Below are 24,068 nucleotides of genomic sequence, written 5' to 3'. Positions count from 1 at the left end.
GACAAGATTGAGAACTGTATGTCATCCTTATTTTCAGGTGGCTCTTGATGAAAAGTCTGTTGTCCCTACTGGTACCATTTTTTTCAAACAGTGGCAGTTACCTTTAGCAGTTCACAGTGCTTAAAAATGTTTCTGAGCCTGTACACAAAGATAAATGCATAGATCCTTTCTGAGGCACCTCTGTTAATGGTAATCCATTGAGATGAGTTTCAAGATTACTACAAATTGTTTCATGGCTGTCTCATGGCTCAATATTGAGTGAATAACATCACACTATGTAAAACTGCAATATAATAAAGGATCTAAATAGTCAGAATAGCAAAAAACAATTTGAGAAAAAAGTAGCCTGTTTAATCACATTTCATTGAGTACTGAAATCAACTGAGTTGCTTTATAGAGCTTCCAAAGCACAAATAGCATGATTTTTGCTCATTTATCTGGGTTTTTATCAATAAAAATTAGTAATCAATGGTGTTTTTTCTAGAGTTAGAGGAATCAACTTGTTTAACTGCATGTGTTTTTTTGGTTGAGTGTTACTACAGCTGAGATGGAGGATTTATTTGTTTTTTTAGCAGGGTTAGATGAAGTTAGCTACTTCACTTAAACTGCTTCTCAGTAGTTGAAGGCTTTTCCTTTTCCTAATTTTACAGATTACATTTTCCTAATTTTGTAATTTAATTATAGAAAAACTTATTTGTATAATTAAAAAGAATAAAACCTCCTCTGCAGAAAAATACAACTCTATATCTATTTTATACACAAAGAGTAGGTAAGGTATTTTCTTTTGGTTGTTTTCTATCAACATTCAAACCTACAAAATTTGACTGTACACTGTAATGTATTGCAAATAATACAGTTCCTACAATGCTACTAAATACTTAACAGTTATCCTCATAACTTCCAAAGAAATTCAATTTGTTATGATTCTTTTGTGCTCACAGAACAATCTAATTCTCATGACCTGTGAATTTAAATGTTTTTTGTGTTCTCTGATTAAGCCTGATTTACCAACTTTTAGTGACTACTTTTCCTCTGACTATCTTACTCTGTAAGACTTCACTTGTAAGCAAAATTATATTTCTAGTTCAAAAGGTACACTAATATGATATAGATAATCACAGGTCTGAGGGGGAAAAAAAAGTGAATCCACAATGGATTTTTCTTCTTTCCCTGGCATCCGGATTTACAGCTTAGTAAATATTATGAACAAATCTCTGCTTAGAAATTGCTTTAATTTGAAAACTTGGCATCGCACTTCTGAATACATTTACTGATGAAATTTCATATTTAGATTTATGTTTTTCCTCTATTGGTTCCATTAATGTCATTAAATAATGTTTTCTCATGTGATAATCTAATTATTGTTTGGAATAATTGGGAAACTGGCCTATTGTCATAGATCAGGTAGGAAATTGATAAAAGTGTGTTATATGGGGCATGGAAGTCTAACTAGGAATGTTGAAATAATGTAATTGGTTAATTTTTGATTGAAAACCAATGACATCTTCACAGCAAGCCCTGTTGAGTAGTTGCCATGATCTAGGAGTGTTACTGCCCAACTCAGTGCCCCCACCAAGACTCTCCAAACCACACACTGCTGTCTCTCACTGCCCTGTTCTCCCCTTCCCTTCCCTTCCCAGCTGTGGTGGGATGGAGAGAATTATTGGAGGCAAGAAAGGCAGAGATAACAGGTTGAGGTAAGAACAATTTACTGGAAACAGCAATGAGATAAGAAAATGAACACTAACAGCAATAATGCTGATGGCAGAGGTCACAGGAAAAGAAACAGGTCACACAGAAAACCTCCCCAATATTAGACAACATAGGATGACTCCCTCTGCCATGTTTACTTGACCTTTCTCCTGAGAAGAGTGTTTCTTTCCCCTGCCTCTAGCAATGATGTGAGGTAGCGCAAAATAACCTCACTGTCCTCTCCCAGCTACTGAAAAGATTGAAAAGATTAACCTCAGTGAGAATCAGGACAGCAGTAGAACTTGCAGAAGCTCTAGTACATGGGATACTTAAAACTGAGCAAGACAGGAAAAAATTGGTTTTGGGGAATTAATTTTTTACTGGCGAAGGGGTGGATTAGTGACCTACTACCTCATAAGCACCTTTAAGTCCGTTTGAACAAATACTTGGGATTCCTTTTGTCCTCTGGTTTCATTTGGACTTCTTTTGTGTCTAGCAGTAGGAGGTCATTATCCTGTGAAAGTAATGACAGTAAATTCTTGACAACTTGACAGTAAATGCTTTATTTTCAGTCTTTCTTACTGGACAGTTGAATCTCAGTATATGTAGAGTCACATTGTGTGTCACATTGCAGTTGAGAGGAGAGAATTCAGAAATCAACTTGTCACATGGATCACAAAAAAAACCCCTAAAATTGGCCAGCAGCACAGGGAATTTCAAATTATAGGAAATAGGCAATGACTTCATTGATTTTTGACATTTTGAATTTTAATTATTTGCATTTTGTATCTTTTACAGACCATCTGAAAGGAAAGATAATCCAGAGGCAGATTCAGAGAGCAGCTCTAGGTAAGAGCATAACATTTCAGATAGGATACAACAGGGACAACAAGGTCTCTCCCAGGGCTGAATCTGCTTGGGAGGCAGGTTGTATTTTCTATGACAGTTCCTTACCACAGTATTTCTACAATACTCCACGCCACAAAGAACATGGACTCTGTGAACTTTGCCTGAAATTTGGCTCAAAAGGTATCTGATTTTATGTGTGGTGAGAAAAATAATTCGCAATTCTTACAGATTTGGGAGTTTGGTTTCTGATTAGTCTAATCTGAATTCCCATTAACAGATATTGATTTGTCATGAGGCTGAGCTAGTAGCCATATTGCCATAATCTAACATTCTTTTTCATTTTTCTCATTCCAAGGGCAACTGAAGGCATATACAGTTCATTTCTGGCTATTGAAGTTGAGAAATTATTTCTTGCAGTTTCTGTTGACACAGCTGTAAAGTTAAAATTGTCTAAGTTGCTCACAAAAGTGTAAAGTCATCCAAATTTGGTTTAAGATACTTTAAGCTGACTCCCTGACTGTGTATTGAAATGGCCTAGGAGTGTTCATAAAAGAATTACACTTTGAGGACAGTAAACTTCAGAAAAATTTGACAGAAAATTGCTGGGGGAATCAGTTTAGATCCCCCCCCTCATTTAGATCTCTAAAAGAATCCCAAAGTGTGCCTTCTGAACCTACTTCAAAAAAAACGATGAGGATCACTGAGACCAGATTGCAGCCAATATGTGTACATAACATAGAGAACATTTGTCTCTTACTAAGAGAGAGAAAATCTGGGGGCTATCTTTTCTTCCAAAAGTCAGGTGAGTAAGCTACTTCAAAATAACAAAACTGTTTCTCTTTCTAATTTACCCATGCATCTCAAGCTTTGTTGATGGTATTATTGATTTGTACTTTTATAATTTTTTATTTTGATTTAAAAATCAGCACTAAAAATAATTTTGTCTATGTCAATGAAGTTCAGGAATCAAACTCAGTTGATTTTTATCAGGATGAGAAAGGGAAGTGAAAGAACTGTTGATCTCATCTTCCTGTTATCCAGCAACAGGACATTTGTGAAAGGTTCAAAGCTGCATCAGGGGAGGTTCAGACATGACACTAGAGAAAGATGCTTTACCAAGAACAGGTGATCAATATCTGATACCCGACTGTTTAAACAGTATTTGAACACCCTGGTTTAATACACTTTTGGTCAGCCCTGAAGAGAAGTAAATGACTGCTAGGAGTCCTGTCCAACTCCTCCTTTTCCCTGCCCTCCCCTTCCCTCCTCTGAAGTCTTCAGAATAACATGGAATTTTTTCTTTAATTCACTCCAGGTTTGAATACCATCTAATTAGTAATTTTTTTAACACTCTTACAAGTTACATCAAGATGAATCATAGAAATGCTGTTTATGAGAATTCCTTTTTCAATGTTTTGAAAAAATGGACTAATGCATTCTGAATGTGTGTTTCAATCTGAATGATATCTGGTCTTGTACACTGACTTTTTTACTACATAGAGAAATTGTCTTTCAAATGCTGTTTTCAATAACTAAGCTGTTTTTTATGACATAGGTAGGTATAACTTTACATGTCCTTGGGAAATGCCATACCAGTGACTTTACCAGCTATACATTCACAGAGTGAATATTCTATTAGTATTTCATCTCATGGCAGGCAACCCATCTGGTTTTGCCTTTTTGTTTTGAGTGTTGCTGTCTGCTTATTCTCACTAAGTTTGGACCACACAGAGTATTTTTCAGTATTTACAGTATTATTTTAAATACTCTGGATATTTTCACTTACTATTTGTTCTATGCGCTGGGGAGTATTATTTGCCTGCCTGCCTTTCTGAATGAATGTTCTTTCAAAGAGTAACAGGTGCCAAGTCTTGCAGGAACTTCTTGATGATTAGAATGTCATCAAGATATTTTTAAATGAAAACTGCGTGGTCAAAAGTCTAATTATAAGGGTCTGTTGAAATCCCAACATGAAATAAAACACACCATTGTTTCAACTAGAAACCAAGTTAACATCTTCCAGCTGCCTTTTTTCCTTCCCCTTAGCTTAAAGCATTTTATGGTAAAAACTCTTCAAGAGACTATTCTAGTCAGATTTTAAAGAGTGTAGATCTGTCTCCCTTATGGCTGTGCTTAAGATGTGGATTTCTTTTTGAAGGAAAACACCACTATTTAGCCCGTTGCTCTTAGCTGTTTCTTTTAAAACACCATATGCTGGGAGTTAAAAAAGGACACAAATAGATGGGAGGTATCAGCAGAGACAAGGGATGCTCAAAGTTTGTCAGTACACTACCAGAAACATTGAATACTTTATGTAAATTTGCGAGGATTCATCTCAGTGTGCCTCTCATCTTTATTAACTGCAAAAACACCTTATTATGCAAATAAAATATTTTGGTTATCTTTATGAAGATCTTTCAGAGTAACACACTTAACTGCATTTTTTAGGCAGGATTTAAAGTTCCTTTTGCATGCCTAACTGCACTTCAGGAATATTTAAAATGAAATAATGTGCACACTGCTTAAGTATTGACAGCAAAAACACTAAGTCACAAACATGCTTCTGGGTGAAAAAGATGGAAGAAAGGAAAGAAAAGCTTTCCCTGGGGTTTGCAGTGGTGTAGAAAAAGAGTTGGTGCTTTATTTGACTCTAGTGAAGCATTATCTTATGATGCTTTAAAGCAGTATTTCTGTAAAATACAGAGCCTAATGGCAAAATCTTTTTTCTTCTGAGGAGGTTTGCTAGGAGTAAATTACTGTCCAACTCTGTTGTCTTTGTTAAAGGTGCTTGAAAATGAAAAGACAAATGTGGGTCTTTGTGAAGAATTAGCATCCCTTGTACAGATTTCAGTATTAAAGAACAGTTTTATCAATATTTTATTTAAAAACTGTGACCAAACCAAACAAAAAAAAACACTTATTTTTCCAGGTTTTGTAACCTGAATTCTTAGAAATAAGATTCTGTATTTCTGTTGTTACTCAAAGAGCTGTTCTCAAGTTCCTTTTTAAGCAAAATTCCCTTGAAAAAATGATTTCTCATTAAAAATAAAATGATGAGGTGAGTCAGAAGCAACAGATATGTTTCAATCCCTGAAATGCATACCAGCATTTGATTTAGTGTGGCAAATGCCTGCAAGCAAAGATTTTGGCATGTTATTTTTATATTTGGGTTTGTAACACATATTTGCTTTTAAGCAAACATAGGGAAATTTCTGCTTATCTTTCTTCCCGTTATCTGTACCATCTTTTCTTACATTTTCAAAGCTAGATGCCTGTTGTAAAGATGTTAGTATCAGCCTATGCCCTTTCTCATTCCTGCTGTGTGTTTCTTTATGGCATCTTTTATTCTGCTTACTCACTTTTCCTTGTCTGGAAGTGAATGAACATGATCAGCACAGAGTACAGCAGGGACAGACAGGGCTGTATAGTGGATGCTTCAGGGCACTCCTGCAGGAGTATTCCAGCCAGTCTTTGGAAAGGATTTCAAGCAATGATTCCTCCAATGCTTGTGATGCTGCCACTGCCACGTATCTGATACCAGGATGCAAATACCCATTTCTGTAAATCAGAAGGGTTGCAAAGGGAAACTGTGGCTCCCACTTGCCCAGAGTGTCAGATCACTGAATCACAGGATGATTTGGGTTGGAAAGGAGATTTAATGATCATCCAGTATCCTCCAGCTATGGAGAGGGACAGTTCATCTATCAGGTTGCTCAAAGTTCCATCCAACCTGTCATTGAACCCTTCCAATGTAGCTCATGCCACTAGAAATGCTGGTCCACCATGATTTGTACCTGCTCTGCATATAAGGTATGTTCAGAAAGTGTATGGCAGTCTTCTCTACAACCATTGCAGTCTCTTCCAGACATATATAACATAAATTAGTCCAATAATTATGATTGTCTTGAACTCATCTGCTGTGATCTGTGTGAATGGAAAGCACATAGCACTTCCAAACTGCTGGTTTGCATCAGAGTTAATCTGTTCTTTAAATAAATCCATATTTAAATAAAATGAGCTGCGTTTCTTTCACTGCTTTACATCTTGTAACTGAGATGATATTTAACTTTTTTCATATGAAGCAGAAGAGTCTTGATCTGTTCTAATGCCATGAAATTAAGAGACACAAATGTTTTCAATCACAAAATGACAGAAGCTGAGGAAACTGGCAGTTTGTGTTTTCCCACACAAATCCAGCACACTCCATGGAGAATGATAGATGGCCTGTTTTAAGACCGTCATTCTTGGTGATGAAAAATGATATCTTATGTATGGGCTAAATAAAGTACTTTAGAGAAATAATATGAAGTCCATAATTTCAGTGAGGGTTCTTTTGTTTGCTTTTTTTTTTTGGGGGGGGGGGGTTGGGGGGGTTGGGGTTTTTTTTTGGTTGGTTTTTTTTTTTTTTTTGGTTGGTTGGTTGGTTTTTTTGGTTGGTTGGGGTTTTTTTCTTGGTTGGGTTTTTGTTTTTTCGGTTTTCTTGTTTTTTGCATTTTTTTGCAAGAGATAAGGAAAATGTGCCCAGTACTGCAAGGCACCCAAGAGCTAAAATATGCTAAAGAGCAGTGTAGTCAATTTGCAATAGCCTCAGAATAAGGGAAAGATTTCTCTTAGCAATTCACAATTTTGCTATTCACAATGTTTCTGTGTGTTATGTCCTTCTGTACACTCGGGCTTGAAAGGTCAAGCAGCAGTGGTGTTTCTGTACAAGTTCCTGTGCATGCAGTGCACTGATTTTTATTCCTAGGGTGACCTCTAGTGGCATCAAGGCCATTTTTCTTTAGGCATGAGTTTGATTCTTTAGTTTATTTCAAAGGAAATAGGAATTCTAAGTGACAAAAAGCTGATAAATGGTACATTTATTCTTCATTGTTGCTGTGACAAAGACACCAATAGCACAACTGGATAAAATTCAAAACCAGTACGTCTTTGCCTTTTTTTAAGAGTTTTACTCTGCAAAAGATACAGATGCTTTTGATTTTGCTTTGTACAATTATTGAAACATATTAAGTACTTTTTGAAATATTTACCAAATTAGTTTTTAATCGAACGCTTGCAACAGTTAGGAACAATTAATTTTGAAAACATATATAAATAGTTGTTTGGACATTACCAGTTGTTAGGCTTTATGCTTTGGTAGCTATGAAGATACACACTCTAACAAACTTACTGTCTTGGTTTTGTACACTGTTTTATGCTTCAAGTCAGCACAGTTTATGGCTGAAACTATGAACTCTTAGGAGGGGTTTTTTTTTTGCTTGCTTTTGTACCTACCAAGTTCTTCTGTAAAGATGATCACAATCAGGGACAAAAAAAACATGGATTCAAAGCAGCCACTAGACAAGCTGCAATGATGCCCTTGCCACAGTACTTGAGGTTTCTTCTTAGGTAATATGTTTTGGGGTTTTCACAGTATTACATAGCAATTGAGTTTAAAACTGTAGGAGTATGTTCTAATAAGAAGACACTTCTTATATCTGTACATTCAGGCCTCAATCTCACAAAAACCTTTCTTTCCACAGGTTTCGCTCCAGTCCTTCTAGGGTGTTTTATAGTTTTATTTTTTGCTGTATTTTTTCTATTACTCTTTTTAGCAGGATTTACTGTGTCCTTTGTTAAATTCTAGAGGCAGGTATGAGTCTTCTCTTTCAATTTGTCTTCAAGAAAGGCAATACTGATATTTACTGTAAGTCTTTACAAATATGTCCTCCTGAACTGTCAGAGAAAATTCTGAGATTACTTGTATGTTCCTATTAAGCTTCCCATGTGACCCACTCAAATCCAGCTATGAGATCTCAGAAAAGAGCAAAGACATTTTTGGATCAAGTGATATTTTTATTAGGAGTCATGAACTTGTAGAACAACTACCCAGTACTCAGCTTTATTGACATTGACTTTGGCATTTCACTGTTGTTGGAACAGCTTGTAGTCCCTGTAAGCTTTCTTGTAGTAAGTATTTCTTCTGAAAGAATGAAAAGTTCAGTAAGAGTTGTATTATTATTTAGAAACTCCTTCTGGTGTCTAACAAGACAGAATCTGGAGATGAAGCTTTCAATTTTCTAGTTTGATCTCTTTAGATATTAAGATTCTGTGAGGGTAGTTACACATTGAAAAAGTCATTAAAGAAGTCTGCAGGATCTCTGTTCATGGAGTTTTCACAATATGTCTGGTTATTTTCACAATAATCTGGTTCAGTTTTCACCCAGCTTGAACCACACAGGCTTCCATGGTCTCTTCCAGCTGGAGTGATTCTATGATTCTAAACCAAGACTTTAGGTGGAGGGAACAAAAATTAAATCTGGTTCTAACCACACAGACTACAGATTCTAGGCCTAAGCTTGTTTGCTTAACTTCAGCATGTGTTTGAGTACCTCTCTCTCTTTTGGCTCTAAAAAGCTGGTAGAAAGTTTAACTAAGAATAATAAGGGTTTTAAGGTGCTTCTTTCTTCTGACCATGTCCAGTGAGTGTGTTGGGCCGCTTGACTAGTTCTGTTTCAGTCAAGGTTTCCTCCATTAAAAATTCTGTAATCTAGTGAACTGTAAACTACAAATGGAGCCCTTTCACATCTGTATTTCTCTGAGTTTTTTCAAGGCCAAACCTAGAGTAGAAATTTCTATCTAGCTGATTATGTAAAAGACAGCACAAGGGATGAATGAACAATAGCATGGCAAGTGTGATATCCACCATTTCAGAACAACCTGGAGCTCTGGTAAAAACTTTTGCCGTTTTACTTTTTGCTGCAATAGCTAAAGGAAATTAATTCATTCCTTCTTTGCTGAAAAATATTTGCCTATTTGACATCAAAATAAATAATTACTTGGAACAAGTAGCTAATAATATCCCACAAATGTGCAGAGGTTGGATATAACTTCTCCAGATAAGAATCTTGTGTTTGAGTTGTAATTGTTTCTGGATATGTCAAGATTGTCTCTTCTCAGTATACAGTACAGTGTAATTCAGCCAACAGCTACCAGAACATCAGCCCAGTGTCCTTTCCTTCACAGGTCATAGGCAAGGACTGAGTTATGAGAGCTCTTTAAATACCTCTGTACCTTCTTGTACCTTCTTGAGCTGGTAGCACAGCACAGACAGCTCAGCTGTTCTGCAGCCAGGAGGTGTGTGCATGGGAGAATCATCAAAAGAGTGGCCCTCCATGTGGGATATGAGTGGGGCCAGCAGGGATAGGGTGTCCCAAAACCATAATCTAGTACCTGCAACTGCCCAAGTTGAACGTGGCCCTACTCTAATACATGTGCCAGAACACTGAACAACATCAAAATTAATCTTAAAGAACGACAATACTGGTGACATGAAATCCAACTACACTTTCTGTAGTATTTTTGTCTTTATTCTGCTTTTAACTGTGGTGGGGTCTTAGCACATCTCTCTGCTATTTGCATAGAAAAAAAACATCAGATCAGTGAGAGAGGAGCTTCAGCCCAACACCTTTTGTCTTATTGGAGCCAAGAATTAAACTAAATAATTTATAGTGTAACCCCATGCTCACAATATATTGATTTCACCAATAATGACATCTTTCCTTTGCACTCTCCACTCTCTTGCAGATGAAAGTAGTAGAAAGATCAACATTTCTCAGACAGGTGCAGCCATATACATTTGTTTGGTTAGCATTCACTTCTTGAATCAAGATCAAAACCTCACTTATTGTCTAACTTGAAGTTACACATCAGTTTCATGGCCCATCTATACCTATACACAACTAAAGCAGAAGCAGTTAAGAATAGGCCTGTATGCTTATTTTTCCTTAATATTCTTTCAAATGACATTGCTATAAATTCAGTGTACAGCCCAGAATAAATGCTTCTGTGCATTGTCACGAGCATTTCTACTGACAACCACAGACAGTTCTCTACAGAATGCAGGTAAAACACCCATTATTTTTAGAAAACACTTGGCCTATTGAATTAATCCCACAGTTGCATTGCATTCCTAAATGTGATCTGCAAGCACAGACTTTGCTGCCCATGCCTGTGTATGTTGTTCATGCACAGTAATCTGTGACACTCAATGTAACTGCACCTTTAGCACCCTTAGGGATGTCTTATTCTTAGGAAAGTTGAGCTATATTATTCTCAGTCAAGTCCTTCTCTTGTACAGGCATTACTTTAAAAAAGTTGTGGTACTTATTGAACTGCAGTCTGGATATTGGTGCTGGGGTATTCCTAATCTCCTGACAAAGCTTAGAAAAGAGATTTTAGGGGTTTTTTCTATGAAAGCTCTTGGATTTTGTAGAAATGAATGTTTAAAAAATCTCAAAGCTTATGGATGGCAAATCACACCCCTTTTTGGAGGCAGAGAAAGATCATTCAAACATATCAGGTATGATTTTACCTAATATTATAACAAGATAAATAATGCAAGATGAATTACATATAATCAAATGGTAAAAAGTATTTATTAAGTGTAGGCAAGGATCTGAGTTAGTAGGGGGTTCCTGGCTAAGACCCAGCTATGTTACTGTTCCACTAGATTAGCTGCCATGTATGGAACATATTAAACTTGAAGCTGCTTTGTTGGTTTTTGTTTTGCTTTTTTTTTCTGTTTTTCCCCAGTATATTTTAATTGTATATTTGGAAAGCAACAGAGAATTTTTAGCCATGATGGTTTCAGAAGCTTTCATGGCTTAAGTGCAGCTGGCATGAAGGCAACGCCTTCTGTTTTCTATACCATGTATTTTCAGGAAGAAAAGTATAGATGACTAGTTTCAAAGTGAATTTGAATTGAAGTGTGACTCTGTATTTAGGAAAAACAGCTCACTGAGATGGGAAAAATAACTCTCTTTTCCAGGTGTACATTGGAAGTCAGTTAGTTTGAGTCCGTATTAAGCCAGTAAAACAATAAGCAATGCAAGGTTACAAAAAAACCCCAACAAAACAAACAAACAAACAAACAAGCACCTCAAAAAAAGCAGCATACCAATGGACCCTTTTACTGAATTCAGTGATTAAAATAATAATCCAAATCAACAAAATGCACATTCCCTGCACATCCATTAACTTATAAAATGCTGAAAATAGGACAGTATTTCAGTGTATTCTATGACAAACTGGCTGAATATTTTAAAAACCTATTGCATTAGAGTTAAGTAAATTGCTCTAAAACCCACAATAAAAACACATCCAGATATTAGGATATTTTTTTCTCCTCCTGAGTTACATTATGACTACTCATCTTTGCTTTTGTATAAGGCACACATGTGGTGACCAGTGACAAACGTAGACTGACATGGCCCAGGGGAAACATAAAGAAAAAATGGAGAATTACTTGTAAGATAATCCTGAATAATGATATATGGATATTTCTTTCAAAAAAAAAAAAACACACCAAAAAACAAACCAAACAACAAAACAACTTGAAACATATGTTCCAGTTTGAAAGCACTAATGCTTGAGTTTGCCAAATGCTGCAAAGTTGATTAATAATACAGTAAATATATTAATGGGATACTAAAGTCAATTCTAAATTTGGTTACTTCAAGTGACTATAAATTTAAGCAGATAAACACAAGAGTATCCAGTGAAAAAAATGAAAATATTTGACTGCAAAAGTACAACTGGAGGGCAGGGCACAATGTTATTTGAGGCACAAGACAATAAATCTCTAAGAGTTTGACTTCCAGGATACACTCAGGTTGAGAAATATATGAGCACCCCAGAGAGTATAAAGTTCAGGGTCACAGAGAGTTTCTTGCAAAATTTTCTGACAGTAGACAAGAATCTGTCAAAGTATTTCAGGTTGTTGCCAGTTTGCAGTAAACTATGGTGATAATACTTGGTATCATTCTAGAAATAGTGTGTTTCATCCATGCTTTCCACATGGCTTTGAAATACTGATCCAGTTAGCAGGTGCTACAATTTCTCTCTGGTACTGTGGATTTGATCATGTGGAATGTGTTGTAAAATTTACTACTTCCTGTACTCCAAAATTGGCCCTTCCATTAGAATAAAATAAATATATATCTTTAAAAGCCTCTTACAGTCTTCTTTATGGGAAGAAAAGCACCAAAAATTACAACCTTTGATGTTTATTTTATCATATGAACTGTCAACTCATGCAGAGTTCACCTTCATCTCTCCGTGGGCAGCTGGTATCATTTGTGTCCTGTGCTCACTTCACCAAATGGGTTGTATATGACAATGAAGCAAATACAGCTAGCCTAAAAGTAACCATAAAATTGCTATAGCTCTTTTCCTACCCAGTGTAGCACTGTCAGTCTCTTCTTTACATCTTGTGACTCACTATTCTTAAAAAAGACTTCACAACTTAGGATTCAGAATTTTTGTCACTCAGCTCCATGTGCAGTTATGTTAATGTAAAGAAACTTAATACTCCTTATCAGTACATTGCTGACTGCTGCCAAAATAGTTCTATTGTGCAGAACTGGATGCCAACAGAAACCCCTAGTATCCACAGAGCCAATGTTTTCCTAAACATGCATGTCATACCTCCCCTCACCCCTGAAACATGGGGCTGCATTATCCAGGATTAAATTGCAGCAACTGCATTTGTTGCCCAGGAGAAGTCACTGGGGCATGAAAAGTGCATGTGGTATTACACTCCAACTGAATGAAATCATCTCAGCTGATGCACTAAAAGCATAGAGCTAAACTGTGCAGCTGAGTTTCATATGACAAACTGTCAATCAATGAATTAAAAGTCAACCCCGAATGAACAAAGCAGATATCACTTGGTATTCTGTGCAGAAATTATATCTGATGGTTAATATTTTAGCAGTAGCATCTCTACTACATCTTTTAATGTATTGCAGATTTTTTCATGTATGAGGGCAAAAGCTGATGTCATGATTTTTCAGTGCTTTATAATCTACATATACTTTGTATATGTGTGGTTAATATATAGTTTCTCTTTCTGCATGGGAAGGCAGATATATACAATAAAAAGAAATTCTTTGGAGAAAATAAAACCTGTGGCCAAAGGAAAGTATTTTTTTCTTAATTAAATTAAATTTGCAAGTAAATATTGTGCTTATATTTTACAGTACATTCAGTGTCCCTCTAACTTTATTTTGAAATGACTGAGCCTATGTACTGAAGAATACTAACACTAGATATGAGATACAGTGAGTAGTAACCTCTGCCTTAGCTTCCTTTCTTCAGCTGTAGCTGAAATTGCTGGACTGGTAAGAGGAGAGGAGTGTGAGGCAGCAGAAGCCCAGGGGCAGTAAGAGGCCACTGCAGGGATTCATCAGGAAAGAGAAAGAGAGGGGAGAATAGAAGCAACAGGGAGTGAGGAGAAGGCAGAAGTGGCAGGAAACATAAGTGTTGAAATATAATCCACCAGACCTTAGATGCCTTTTTGCTTGGAACATCAGGAAAAAGCCATGATCCTTTGTGTATATTAGAGTAGGTATATTCCAAAGGTGTTGTCTTTAGAGCAGAATGTTACTCAGTTCACAAACATTGCTGCAATGAGCAGGCATGACAAGAAACTTAAATGGACATTGCAGCAGCTTGGGGAAAGACATCAGAGAACTTGCAAAGCAGTGCCCTGGCAGGCATGCCCTGGACTTGACTTACTAGTGGACTTCACCTGACACTGATCAGATCTCTTCCGCTTTTGTGACCCAAGCTCAGTGATGTGCACAGGGATGTGTAACTTTGAGTCATTTATCTGATGCTATTTTTGCTTCTGGGGCCACATCAACTTGCAGTACACTCATCTCTATCCACTCACAAGACTTGCTGCTCACCTTGTCTGCCGCTGTGCTTCTGCCTTTCATCACCAGCTAGTGATAATGGGCAGACTTGTACTTGTGGGTGAGGATGCTGAAGGTAACATGCAACCAAATAATCCTTTCTACAACATGTAATCAACAGGATAAAAAAACCACATTATTTTGCTGTTTTTATATACAAGTGACAAAATTTTGCCTAAGTTTGGTTGACCTTTCAGAGCTAATATAAAAATATTTTTCCCAAGTATTAGATGTCCTAAAAAACCAAGGAAGGGAAGTTATACTCTGGCTTGTATCACTCTTTATTAACTAGCAGAATTTGGTGATGTTTTCATGTAGGGAAGTGCTCACTTCAGAAACAGCATTAGCATTTTAATATATGTTACTCTCTTCCACCCTATATTATTTCCCTTCTTTAAAGGGGGCTAGAGCAGCTGCCTCCTGAACTTAGGCAGGATCACAGATTGTGCAAATAGGAGAAGTGCACTTCAGTGTGCTCAGGAGAGTCCCCTTTAACCTGAAATTGGCTCACACTAGGTCTGGCTGGAATATTCATGGAAACATAATAAGAATTCTCACATGGTTTGTGAGCATGGCTTATTTGAGAGCCAGTAACTCCCTAAATAATTTCAGTTTGTTCCACAAGAGCACATTTCCCTCAAGCCTGGCTGCTGTGTGTTCATGAAGTTCAGAAAAGCATGAAGCCTCAGGAGCTCAGCAATTAGTGTCTCCCCACAGGTCCCATATGTATCTCTGTGCTTTCCCACATTATACCTTCTCTTGGGGATGAAATGTGAGAAATCAGAAAATCTTCATACCTTTTAATTGTGGAAAGGTTTGCTCCTTTCCTTAAAGTTTCTGGCATGAATATGAAAACTTTTTTCCTACCTGTTATGTTCAGGTATGACTTGTTATGCAATGTCACAGTCGTAGCATCTCCTTCACCTCCTGTCTTGTTGGCTCACTTCCACATTTCAAGCAGTTTATATTTTTATCTTTTAATGATACTCTCCCCACCACAAATGTATTCACCCTATTCTTCTTTGTAATCACACGCAGCTGGGCCTTTCAATGTATGAAATGAGGCTTGTGTGTGGGCTTTGTCCACCTTGACTGTCTGTATGAACACGCTTGAGCTAAGTAATGAAATAAAATGCTTTTCAACTTCATCTGAATTAAGCTACAAGGTGCTACTACAAAAGATTAATGATTTCAGTGTGCTGACAGGCAGAAAGGGGTCATTGCTGCCCTCTTGTTCCAGAAAGAATTCCTCTCCTTGAAGAAAGGGTGCTGTCCTCAGGCCTCATGACAGACTGACATAGAATTTATTTTCTTGGCAGAAATAAGAGTTGGGGTGGAAACTTGCATGTATTGTACAGCAAATCTTTTGGGTTTTTCCATTTCTCTTGAGTTAAAAAGGTTTTCTTGGGAACATAAAACTCTTCTCATTCATGTCAGAAACAGAAACTGTTGTAATATTATTAGGTAACTTTACATTTCCTTTCACCACTGAATATATAAACCATGATGGAAATAGTGTTTTACCATCTCTCAGAATAAGAACATTGTGTATTGCGTGTTAACTAACTCTGGTACAGGATAGGGAAGTCACAAGCTGCTTTCTTAGGCTAACTTAGGCTACTCTTAAAGTATTACCTTAGTTCTCTTTTACCTTGAAAATTTTCTCACATAGGATATTTTCCTTATTTATACTCATTATCTGAATTTTTTGCTTTCCAAAATTAATCTCTCTTTCAAGACCTACTGCTGTCTCTTCTTTCTGCAACGGTTTTTGGTCTTGTTTTTTTGCCAAAACCATTGCAAAAATTTGAATGAATTTGATAGAGTTTTATGCTCAAATAAATAATGTGTATAATATCTATATAAAATGTATTTTCAAAATAAATAAATAATTTATTATGCTCAATAAACTTGATTTAATTATATCTAAAATTAATGTTCCAGTCTTTAATGATGGAAAAACCCAACTATAAGCAATTTTATTTAAATCACTACTTATTGACTATGTCCTCTACTAAATAAGGCCTAAATAAGGAATTTGAAGAAGCATTTCCAAAAGAGAGAAGGTGTTAATGACTCCCATTTTCTTAACTATCTCTTAAAATCTAGTTTTTATTCTAATTAGAAGCTGCTGCTTTGGACACTATATAGTCATTGCTTAAATCTGATCATTTATCCTATAGCTGTTTCAAATCCTTCTGAAGGACTAATGTTTGATCCAGCAGAAGAGAATCTCCGAATGCAAATTGAAGAAGAAAAAAAAAGGTATTACTTCTGCCTCAGATTTCTCCATCCTTCAGAAGATAAATTATACTAATAGTATATTCCAATTACAATTCTGCACACACAGCTGCCCTCAGGGTTTTCTCTGACATTTTAAAAATATCAGCTTTGTGGTTCACTAATAGTTTTTATATTTGTGTATTTGCAGTTGGTTTGTCAGTCAGATGCCACAGTAGATGAGAGAGGAAAATTTATGCTGGAGCTAAAGGTTAAAAATAAATAAAAACAGCCTAATGTCCTCCCTGAGGATTAGTGTTTGCAACTTGTTTGAATCCAAATGTGTATTGAGCCTTTTGGATTGATTCACAAAGTCCTGCCTTTCCTGACCTAAAAAAAACCTTTAAGTTATACAGGATTCACTAAGTGTAAATAATATGCAGAAAGCACATTGGTTAATCAATCCTTGCTCTATTGTCACTGTAGCCAGGAGGATAAATAAAAGTAGATAAAAGGATATCAGTATGAAGTATTTTGTTAGCATTTATGTCATTCATGACCTCTGAGGAAACTTCTGGCTCTTTCATACCCCTGGTAAATCTCCAAGTATCTATAACCAAGAGGGTAATGAAGCTTTCATCTGACAGGGGAACCAAGAATCCAAGATACCAGTTATTTATTAAGGGTTAGCTATGTTGAGAATTCAAAATAAATAATTGTCATAGTTGAATGAACCTGTATTTCAACTCTTAATCAATGTTGATCCCACCTGAATTTCACTAACTTCTTTATGAAATGAAAGATTTGTGGAATAAATTTCTTGTGCTTACTTCCTGTGAAGCTTTTATAAAATATGAGATGTTTCCTTCTACCATCTGTGTCCTCTGCATCTCTGATTATTATACATTCTTTGGTAGTTTAAATCTCTAACTGTTCTAAGTAGGATTAACCTTTGTTCAGATATATGTTGGAAAATCTGTAATACTCTTTCTTCTTCTCATATTAGCTATAAAATAGTGTACAGTCGCTTCAAAGGGCTGAAGGTAGAGATTGAGCACCTGCAGCTTCTTACAGAAAAAGTGAAGATGAAGCTGCAAAAAGACTTTGAAGTCTGGTGGTCTGAAGAGGCAAAAAAATTCCAGGTATGAAATAATTTTGTATTTCTTCAATTTTCATGAAAATATAACTTCTTCAGTAATTTTTTTAAGAAGTAGTTAATTGACTAGATGGAAAGGAGTATGAAGGATGGAATTCAGGTTCTGGTTCACCTGAGCTTATGCCAATGTAAGTTGGATAAAGGTTATGTGAATTATACTTCTATGAAGCTAAAAAAAAGTCAAACAAACCCGTTTTTCCTGCTCTATTTTCTGTTTTGATGTTCTCCCAAACAACTTGATTAATAGGAAGAATGAGCCCAACATCCCAACAACTCTGAAAGAACATTATCAGATTGCAAATAATAATCTTTTTTTGCTGCAAGCAAAGCTATGATTTAATCAGGTTTTTTTGCAGCAAATATAGTTACTTTTTAGCTTCCTTTGCTTGCAAAGACTCCAGTAACCTTTCAGCTTCCCTAGGCACCCAAAGGATCAGCAGCTCCTAGCACAGTTTCCTCACTCTCTAGCTGAAGTCCTGCAGTGTTTAAGCACAGACTTATGTAAAAATGTACTCAAGAGCTGTCATTTTAACCAGTGTATTAGAAGTTCATAGCACAGTCAGTCTGAAAACTACTGAAACAACCTAGCTTTCTAGTGTTCCTCTTCTAACACTTTTTTAATGACTTGTAAGCAGTGACACAGGAACTCACAACAAACCTCTGCCATGAAACCTACATCAGCCTCATGAAAAAGAATGCTGAATGCAGTCCATCCCTTATCATTTATTATTAGCTTGAAGAGATTATTTACTCTTTGAGGAAAAGTTATTATAAACAAAGGAAGTTTTAGCCTATATTTTGGTTCATTCTCATGAGTATAAATTTAAGCCATATTTTTAAGAAAACAGCCTAAAATACAGAACTTTAAATGGGGAGCTTGGTTATCCATACAGTGGCACCTAAGTAGCTTAACTGCAATTTAACATTGCTAAGTATTTTTCTGGTTAAAATCCCTAACCATATTAGTGGAAAGGGGATGATGTTTTAGTCACCCTCCTGTCTAAATATTTAGGCTTTTCAAAGCATTGCAAGTAATAGTCTTGAATCCACTGCAGAACATTTTTCTCTGTCACTTAACAGGAGAGTTCCAGGATTCAACCTCTCATGATTCATCAGAAGATTAGAAAACTGGAAAACATAATTGGGATTGATTTCTTAGATCTTGACCTATCTATACATCTGTGCTCCCAAAGAAACTGAAATTGGTGAACATATGCTGTTACATATTAAAAACCTGCAACTTGATCTTAAAAATACCTGAACCAATCCTAAATATTTTTCTCTTTGTTCAGAAGTGTTTGTGCAAGTGGAGAAAATACTGTGTGATTCAGACTCCGTGTTTTCTGAATGAGCCATTGCTTATCTTGTTATTGTTGAAATTTATAGGCCCATATGAAGAGCTTTAAAAAATCCTATCCTCATAATTTTGTTTTTCAATCTAAACCCAGCAGGAAAAGCCAGAGATGGTTGCCTCTCCAAATACTGCCACTGTTTATCCACAGTTTATCAGATCCTCACAGCATCTATCACCTAACAGGTAAATTGTTTATTATTCTCTTCCTTCCTTACATAGGAAAAATGCAGTTTTAGCATAAGTGCAGTTGTCCAGAATGCCTTTGGAAATATCACACTGAAACACTGTATTTTCAGTTACAACAGAAACGATTGTGTAAAAAATGAAATTTTATCATTCATTATTTGGAAGTTCCTAAAAAGATTAATTATTTAATATATATCCTAGATGGACTTTCTACTGAAAAATGTCATGGTACTACATTTATGCAACATATTATTCCACAATGATATTATATTTGATATTGTAAGATGCTGATGTGTCATCAACAGGAGAAAAATGCAATCATCTTGGTTGTTTCATTTGTTGTTTCATTTCAAAACCTCTGATTTAGATTTGCAGCAATAGGTTATTCATAACCATCAGGAAAGTGGAGTGCAAGAAACCCCATACCTGGCTGTGTAGGTTTCCATATTCAAGGACAATAAATGGAGGTGTTCTCTCTTTTCTTTCTTTCTCCCTCCCTCTTTCTCTTTCCCTCCCACCTTTCTCTTGCTCTCTTTTTCTGCCCCTCTCTCCTCCTTCTCATTATACAACTAACATTTCTTTGATCAGTGCCTACATTTTTATGACAGTAATCTGCATAAATGATGTTTCCTATTTTCAGCAAACATAATATATATACATACATATATGCATGCCATTAAATAATGAATACTGAATTTTCTTAAAACTGTAACTGTTTTTTTTAAAGTTAAAACTGATTCTGTTTTATTTTACACTTTCATGTATCTGTAGTAAATGTTCCATCATCAGTACAGAAAACTATAGACATATTCCTCTAAAGTTTTCTAAGAACACATTTTCAGATCTCTCAAATTGATGAAAACCAACTCCAGTCTTCTCTGCTTTGCTTTGGTTCTTATTCTGTGTCCTCTCAAGACTTAGGCATTAATCACTTTGCAAATGGTTGGCAGGTTTTTAGGCCTAATCTGCGCTGTTCATTTCTGGTCTCAGGCTGAAGGTTATTTGTCCCAAAGGAAAGCTGATGGAACAGAACATGAGAGCATTTTTAGTCTAGCTTAGCACAAATTCAGCCAAATTAGCTCAAGCAATTCATGACTGTCACTTTCTTTAACTTGGTACTGTCCTTTGAACTATGCACCTCTTGCACAACCTCTCTGTCCTGCTGATCTTGGGAAAAACAAATTTTGGTTGGTGTGCTGATGCATTGCTCAGGACAGCAATACCTTTTATTGGTGAAAAGGGGTGAATCCTCCTTTCCCTATCCTAGCTCAGAAGCAAAATTGCATAACTGGTTTTTTTATTTTTTTAAGCTTTTCTATCAAATGCCTTTTACTGTTCATGTTTATTACTGGAGTACAAGTCTAAAAAAATCCATCTAGCATTTTGACTGGAATGGGGAAAGGTGTGTGGTTGCTTTCAGCTGCCAGGCTTACTTCAGAGTCCTACTGCCCCAGATGATTTCCTGCAAAAAGCAGATGCTCTTTAGAGTGAACAGTTTCTCTGTGTCTGAGTAATGGGCACATTGACTGAGGCTGACTGGATGATCCTTGCATAAATGTCACAGACACAGAATATTTACCATCTGGAACTACAATTGTAGAGGAGTTGGGATGAATGTAGTTTTATTTTCCCATCTCTAACAATATTCTTGCAATAATCTTTAAAAGTCAATCACTCTTTCCTTCCTATGGTTCTAGAAAGTTGATCTTATTTTATGTAAGACTGTTTAAACATATTTTACTCAGGTACATTTCCAGTGGCATGTATATGGAAGTAGAAACACTATTTCTGCTTTTTCTGAGGCAGGAGCTACAGGCTTAACATCCCATAGTGCATTGAAATTGACTTTTTCCCGGTCAATAACATTTTAGAGTAACGCTTTCAAATTTCACAGACTTTAAAAGAATAAAATAGCAGAATATTTATTTTCCAAGGATTTCCTTGGCCCAAGTTGACACAGGAAATTTATTTACCACTTCCCATAATTGTGTAGAATTAGTCCAGGCTACAGGTGCTTTTTTCACATAGTCTTGATACACAAATTACTATTTTTCTCTAAATTTTTCTCTAAATTGTCTAAAATTCCACCACCACTTTGATTGGAATGATATTGCTATCTTCACCCAGCAGAATAACCAGCCACCAAAACAAAAACTGACATAAATTATGTTTGATTTAATCTGGTGAAAATAAAACCTGTTTCCAAGATGGAATTCAGTTCACAGGTGTGTTCAATAGATGTAAGATGAAAAACTCGGTAGGCTAAATTCTAAGACTGCTGTTGACAGAGTAAGTATGCAGCAAAACCATTCAGACAAACTCCTGAATGGGAATGGATGTAAATGCAATCTTCAAGCTAGAAATAATAAATTATACAACTCAGCATGCAAAAGACACAGCCATATTCCTAAGCTTTATATATGTTTGAACAAAATCTTTTGATCACCTTCTAGTGCATGATTTGTGTGGATTGTTATTGTTTGACACACCTTAGTCATGTTTCCAGAGAAAATTAAGCCTTGAGAAGGCTCAAATTGTATTTTATACTAAGTTAATTTATAACTAAAATAACAGAGATGGGAGGCTGGTAATCCTTTTGAAGCTTAGAAGGATATACACACCTAAAAGGCAGTTTATTAATGGTCAAATATGTCTCTTTTTTCAGTTGAACAAATGGCTGGATTGTTAAAGTGTTGGAATTAGTCTATGTCAATAAAAGAGTTGAATAGACCATTTCTGCCTCAGTCAGTGAGGTTTGAAAGGTTGTGGTGCTACCTGTAGCTCATACTGTATATATGTTTATGTCTCTTAATGGATTCCTGTCAAGTCTGCAAGAAGTCTGAAATTACATGTTGGGCTCAGCACTCCATGTGTGCTCCCTCTACACATTCAGAATTCAAGTACAGCCTTTTGTAGTTCCTCATACAGTCTCTCCCACAATGGCTTTCATTTAAGGAATTTAGCAGATCTTTGTCTATTCAAATTGCTTCTCTCACTGGACATTTAGTTTCAGTAGTGTTGACCTCTTATTATCTTTGAATCATATAAATGTTAGATAGTTATTCAAATCTTATAAAAATTTTGGAATTTTTTTCTTCCTCTCAAAAGGAATGCTTTCCTTTTTATCTGTCAAATCTTCCTTAACCTCACTTACTTCCTTTTACTGCATCTCATTTGTCCTGTTCCAGCAAGCTCCACAGTATGTTCGGCCTCAGACTCCTCAGCTGTTCTGTTTCTTATTCAAAACCTTCCTGGCACTTTAAATTCCCTTGGAGACAATTTTAAATAACTCTCCATGTTGTCTGATGCCTTTGAGGATCAGGTTTTTTTATCAATTATTGTCCTGGATTGCAACATTTACTCCATATATTAATGTTGTATGAGACAAAGCCAATGTTTACATATTTTTCAGCATTTTCTGTCTAATTATTTTTTATTCCTGCCACTTTTCTGCAGTGTTACATAATTATAAAAAACATAATCTTGGAATGACATCATCAATTAGTGGCATTTCAAAGATTTTCACATTCTTTGGTAACAACTGAAGCATTTATCTATGAATCTGCAAGTTAGGCCAAATTTAATTTTGTAGCTAGCTACTAAAATGCTCAGCTTTTAAGCAGCTTGAATCTTTCCTGTTTGTACACTGAACATCTGTTCCTCTCATGTCCAAAGCTCAGATGATTGGATAACTGCAGCTGAGGTTTTCTTAATTTTACAGAAGTTGCACACCTTCAAGCTTTCACTCTCAATTTTAATCTATCTGATTTTCCATTATTTTTCAGCTGGCAAGTTAAGCACTCACACCATGACATGCATAATCTCTGCAGCTCTTCTGCCCTGTGCACTTGATGGAGCTGATCAGTCCATGCATCAGCTGTCTCTGGTCCTTGGTTCCCTCAGCAAGGGAAATGCTGCTGCAGCCTGTGTACATCCCTATGGCCACTGCCCTATGCCTGACTGAGAAATACACCCCCAACAGAGGATTCTCCCCCTCAACTCCCCCAAAAATTAAAGTTATCCACTGGGGGAAAATTCAAGTACTAGGTTATAAAAACAAATAGACATATGAAGTTGACAGACTAACTTTAATCTCCAAAAAAAGTAGGAATTTTACTGATGTTGTCAGGAAACATTCTTTGAGATTTCTTAAATTCAGTGACAAATCAGATAGATTCAGAATGAAAATGGGACTTATACACTGTCAAAACAAGCTGAATAATGTTAGAGTTTAAAGCTTAGGCAACAGACAAAGAGACAGGACTTACATACCTTGTACATCCAACCAAATCCAAAATGCAATCCAGGAATGCCTGTTTGCACACTACAGAAATGCTGAATAGCACCTCTAGAAGTCTCTGCATCAACCTCTTGATTGAAGAAGACTTTGATCACACTGAAGTGTGTCAGGCATGGTTTTGTTTGGCTTTGCTGGAGCATCCTGAGATGTCCAGTCCTTCATGCTGTTCACACAGAGAGGGGTATCATTACCACCACACCATGATAGCATAATGACTTTCCATTAAATATAGAGCATTACATTTCTCAATTTTTTGCATTACTAGAATAGCATCTAACACTGGGATGAATAAGAAATGTCCTGACTTCTAAGAACAGGCTGGGAACAAGTTGTATCTGAGCATACCACTGCACAGCAAAATTACATGTTTTTTTGTCCTCTTATCATTCAACCTACAATGCCATTATTGGAGCTTCAGTATAAAGGGTGCAAGTTATCCCCACACAGACCATCCCTCTAGCGTAGGAATTAGAGAAATCTTTAGGATATAAAAAAGATGGATTTGAGTTGTGCCTAACTGAGGGACTCATTTGGTAGATTATTGTTAACTAATTGTTAACCTCTTACGTGGAA

At 36.2% G+C, this 24,068-nt stretch overlaps 1 protein-coding gene across 1 annotated transcript in view; it reads left to right on the top strand.

The window, feature by feature from the left end:
- The window catches only part of KIF6 (kinesin family member 6), a 147,798-nt gene that overhangs the window by 116,851 nt on the left and 6,879 nt on the right, over positions 1-24,068 (top strand). Inside the window, 4 exon segments of the mRNA XM_079329326.1 lie at positions 2,491-2,541; positions 16,463-16,544; positions 17,506-17,641; positions 19,104-19,192. Of these exon segments, the coding sequence (XP_079185452.1) occupies positions 2,491-2,541; positions 16,463-16,544; positions 17,506-17,641; positions 19,104-19,192 (358 nt within the window).

This window comes from Erithacus rubecula (genome assembly GCF_903797595.1).
Source record: "Erithacus rubecula genome assembly, chromosome: 2".
Taxonomy (NCBI): domain Eukaryota; kingdom Metazoa; phylum Chordata; class Aves; order Passeriformes; family Muscicapidae; genus Erithacus; species Erithacus rubecula.
Note: the sequence above shows the minus strand (reverse complement) of the source record. Positions and strands in the feature narration are given on the sequence as shown.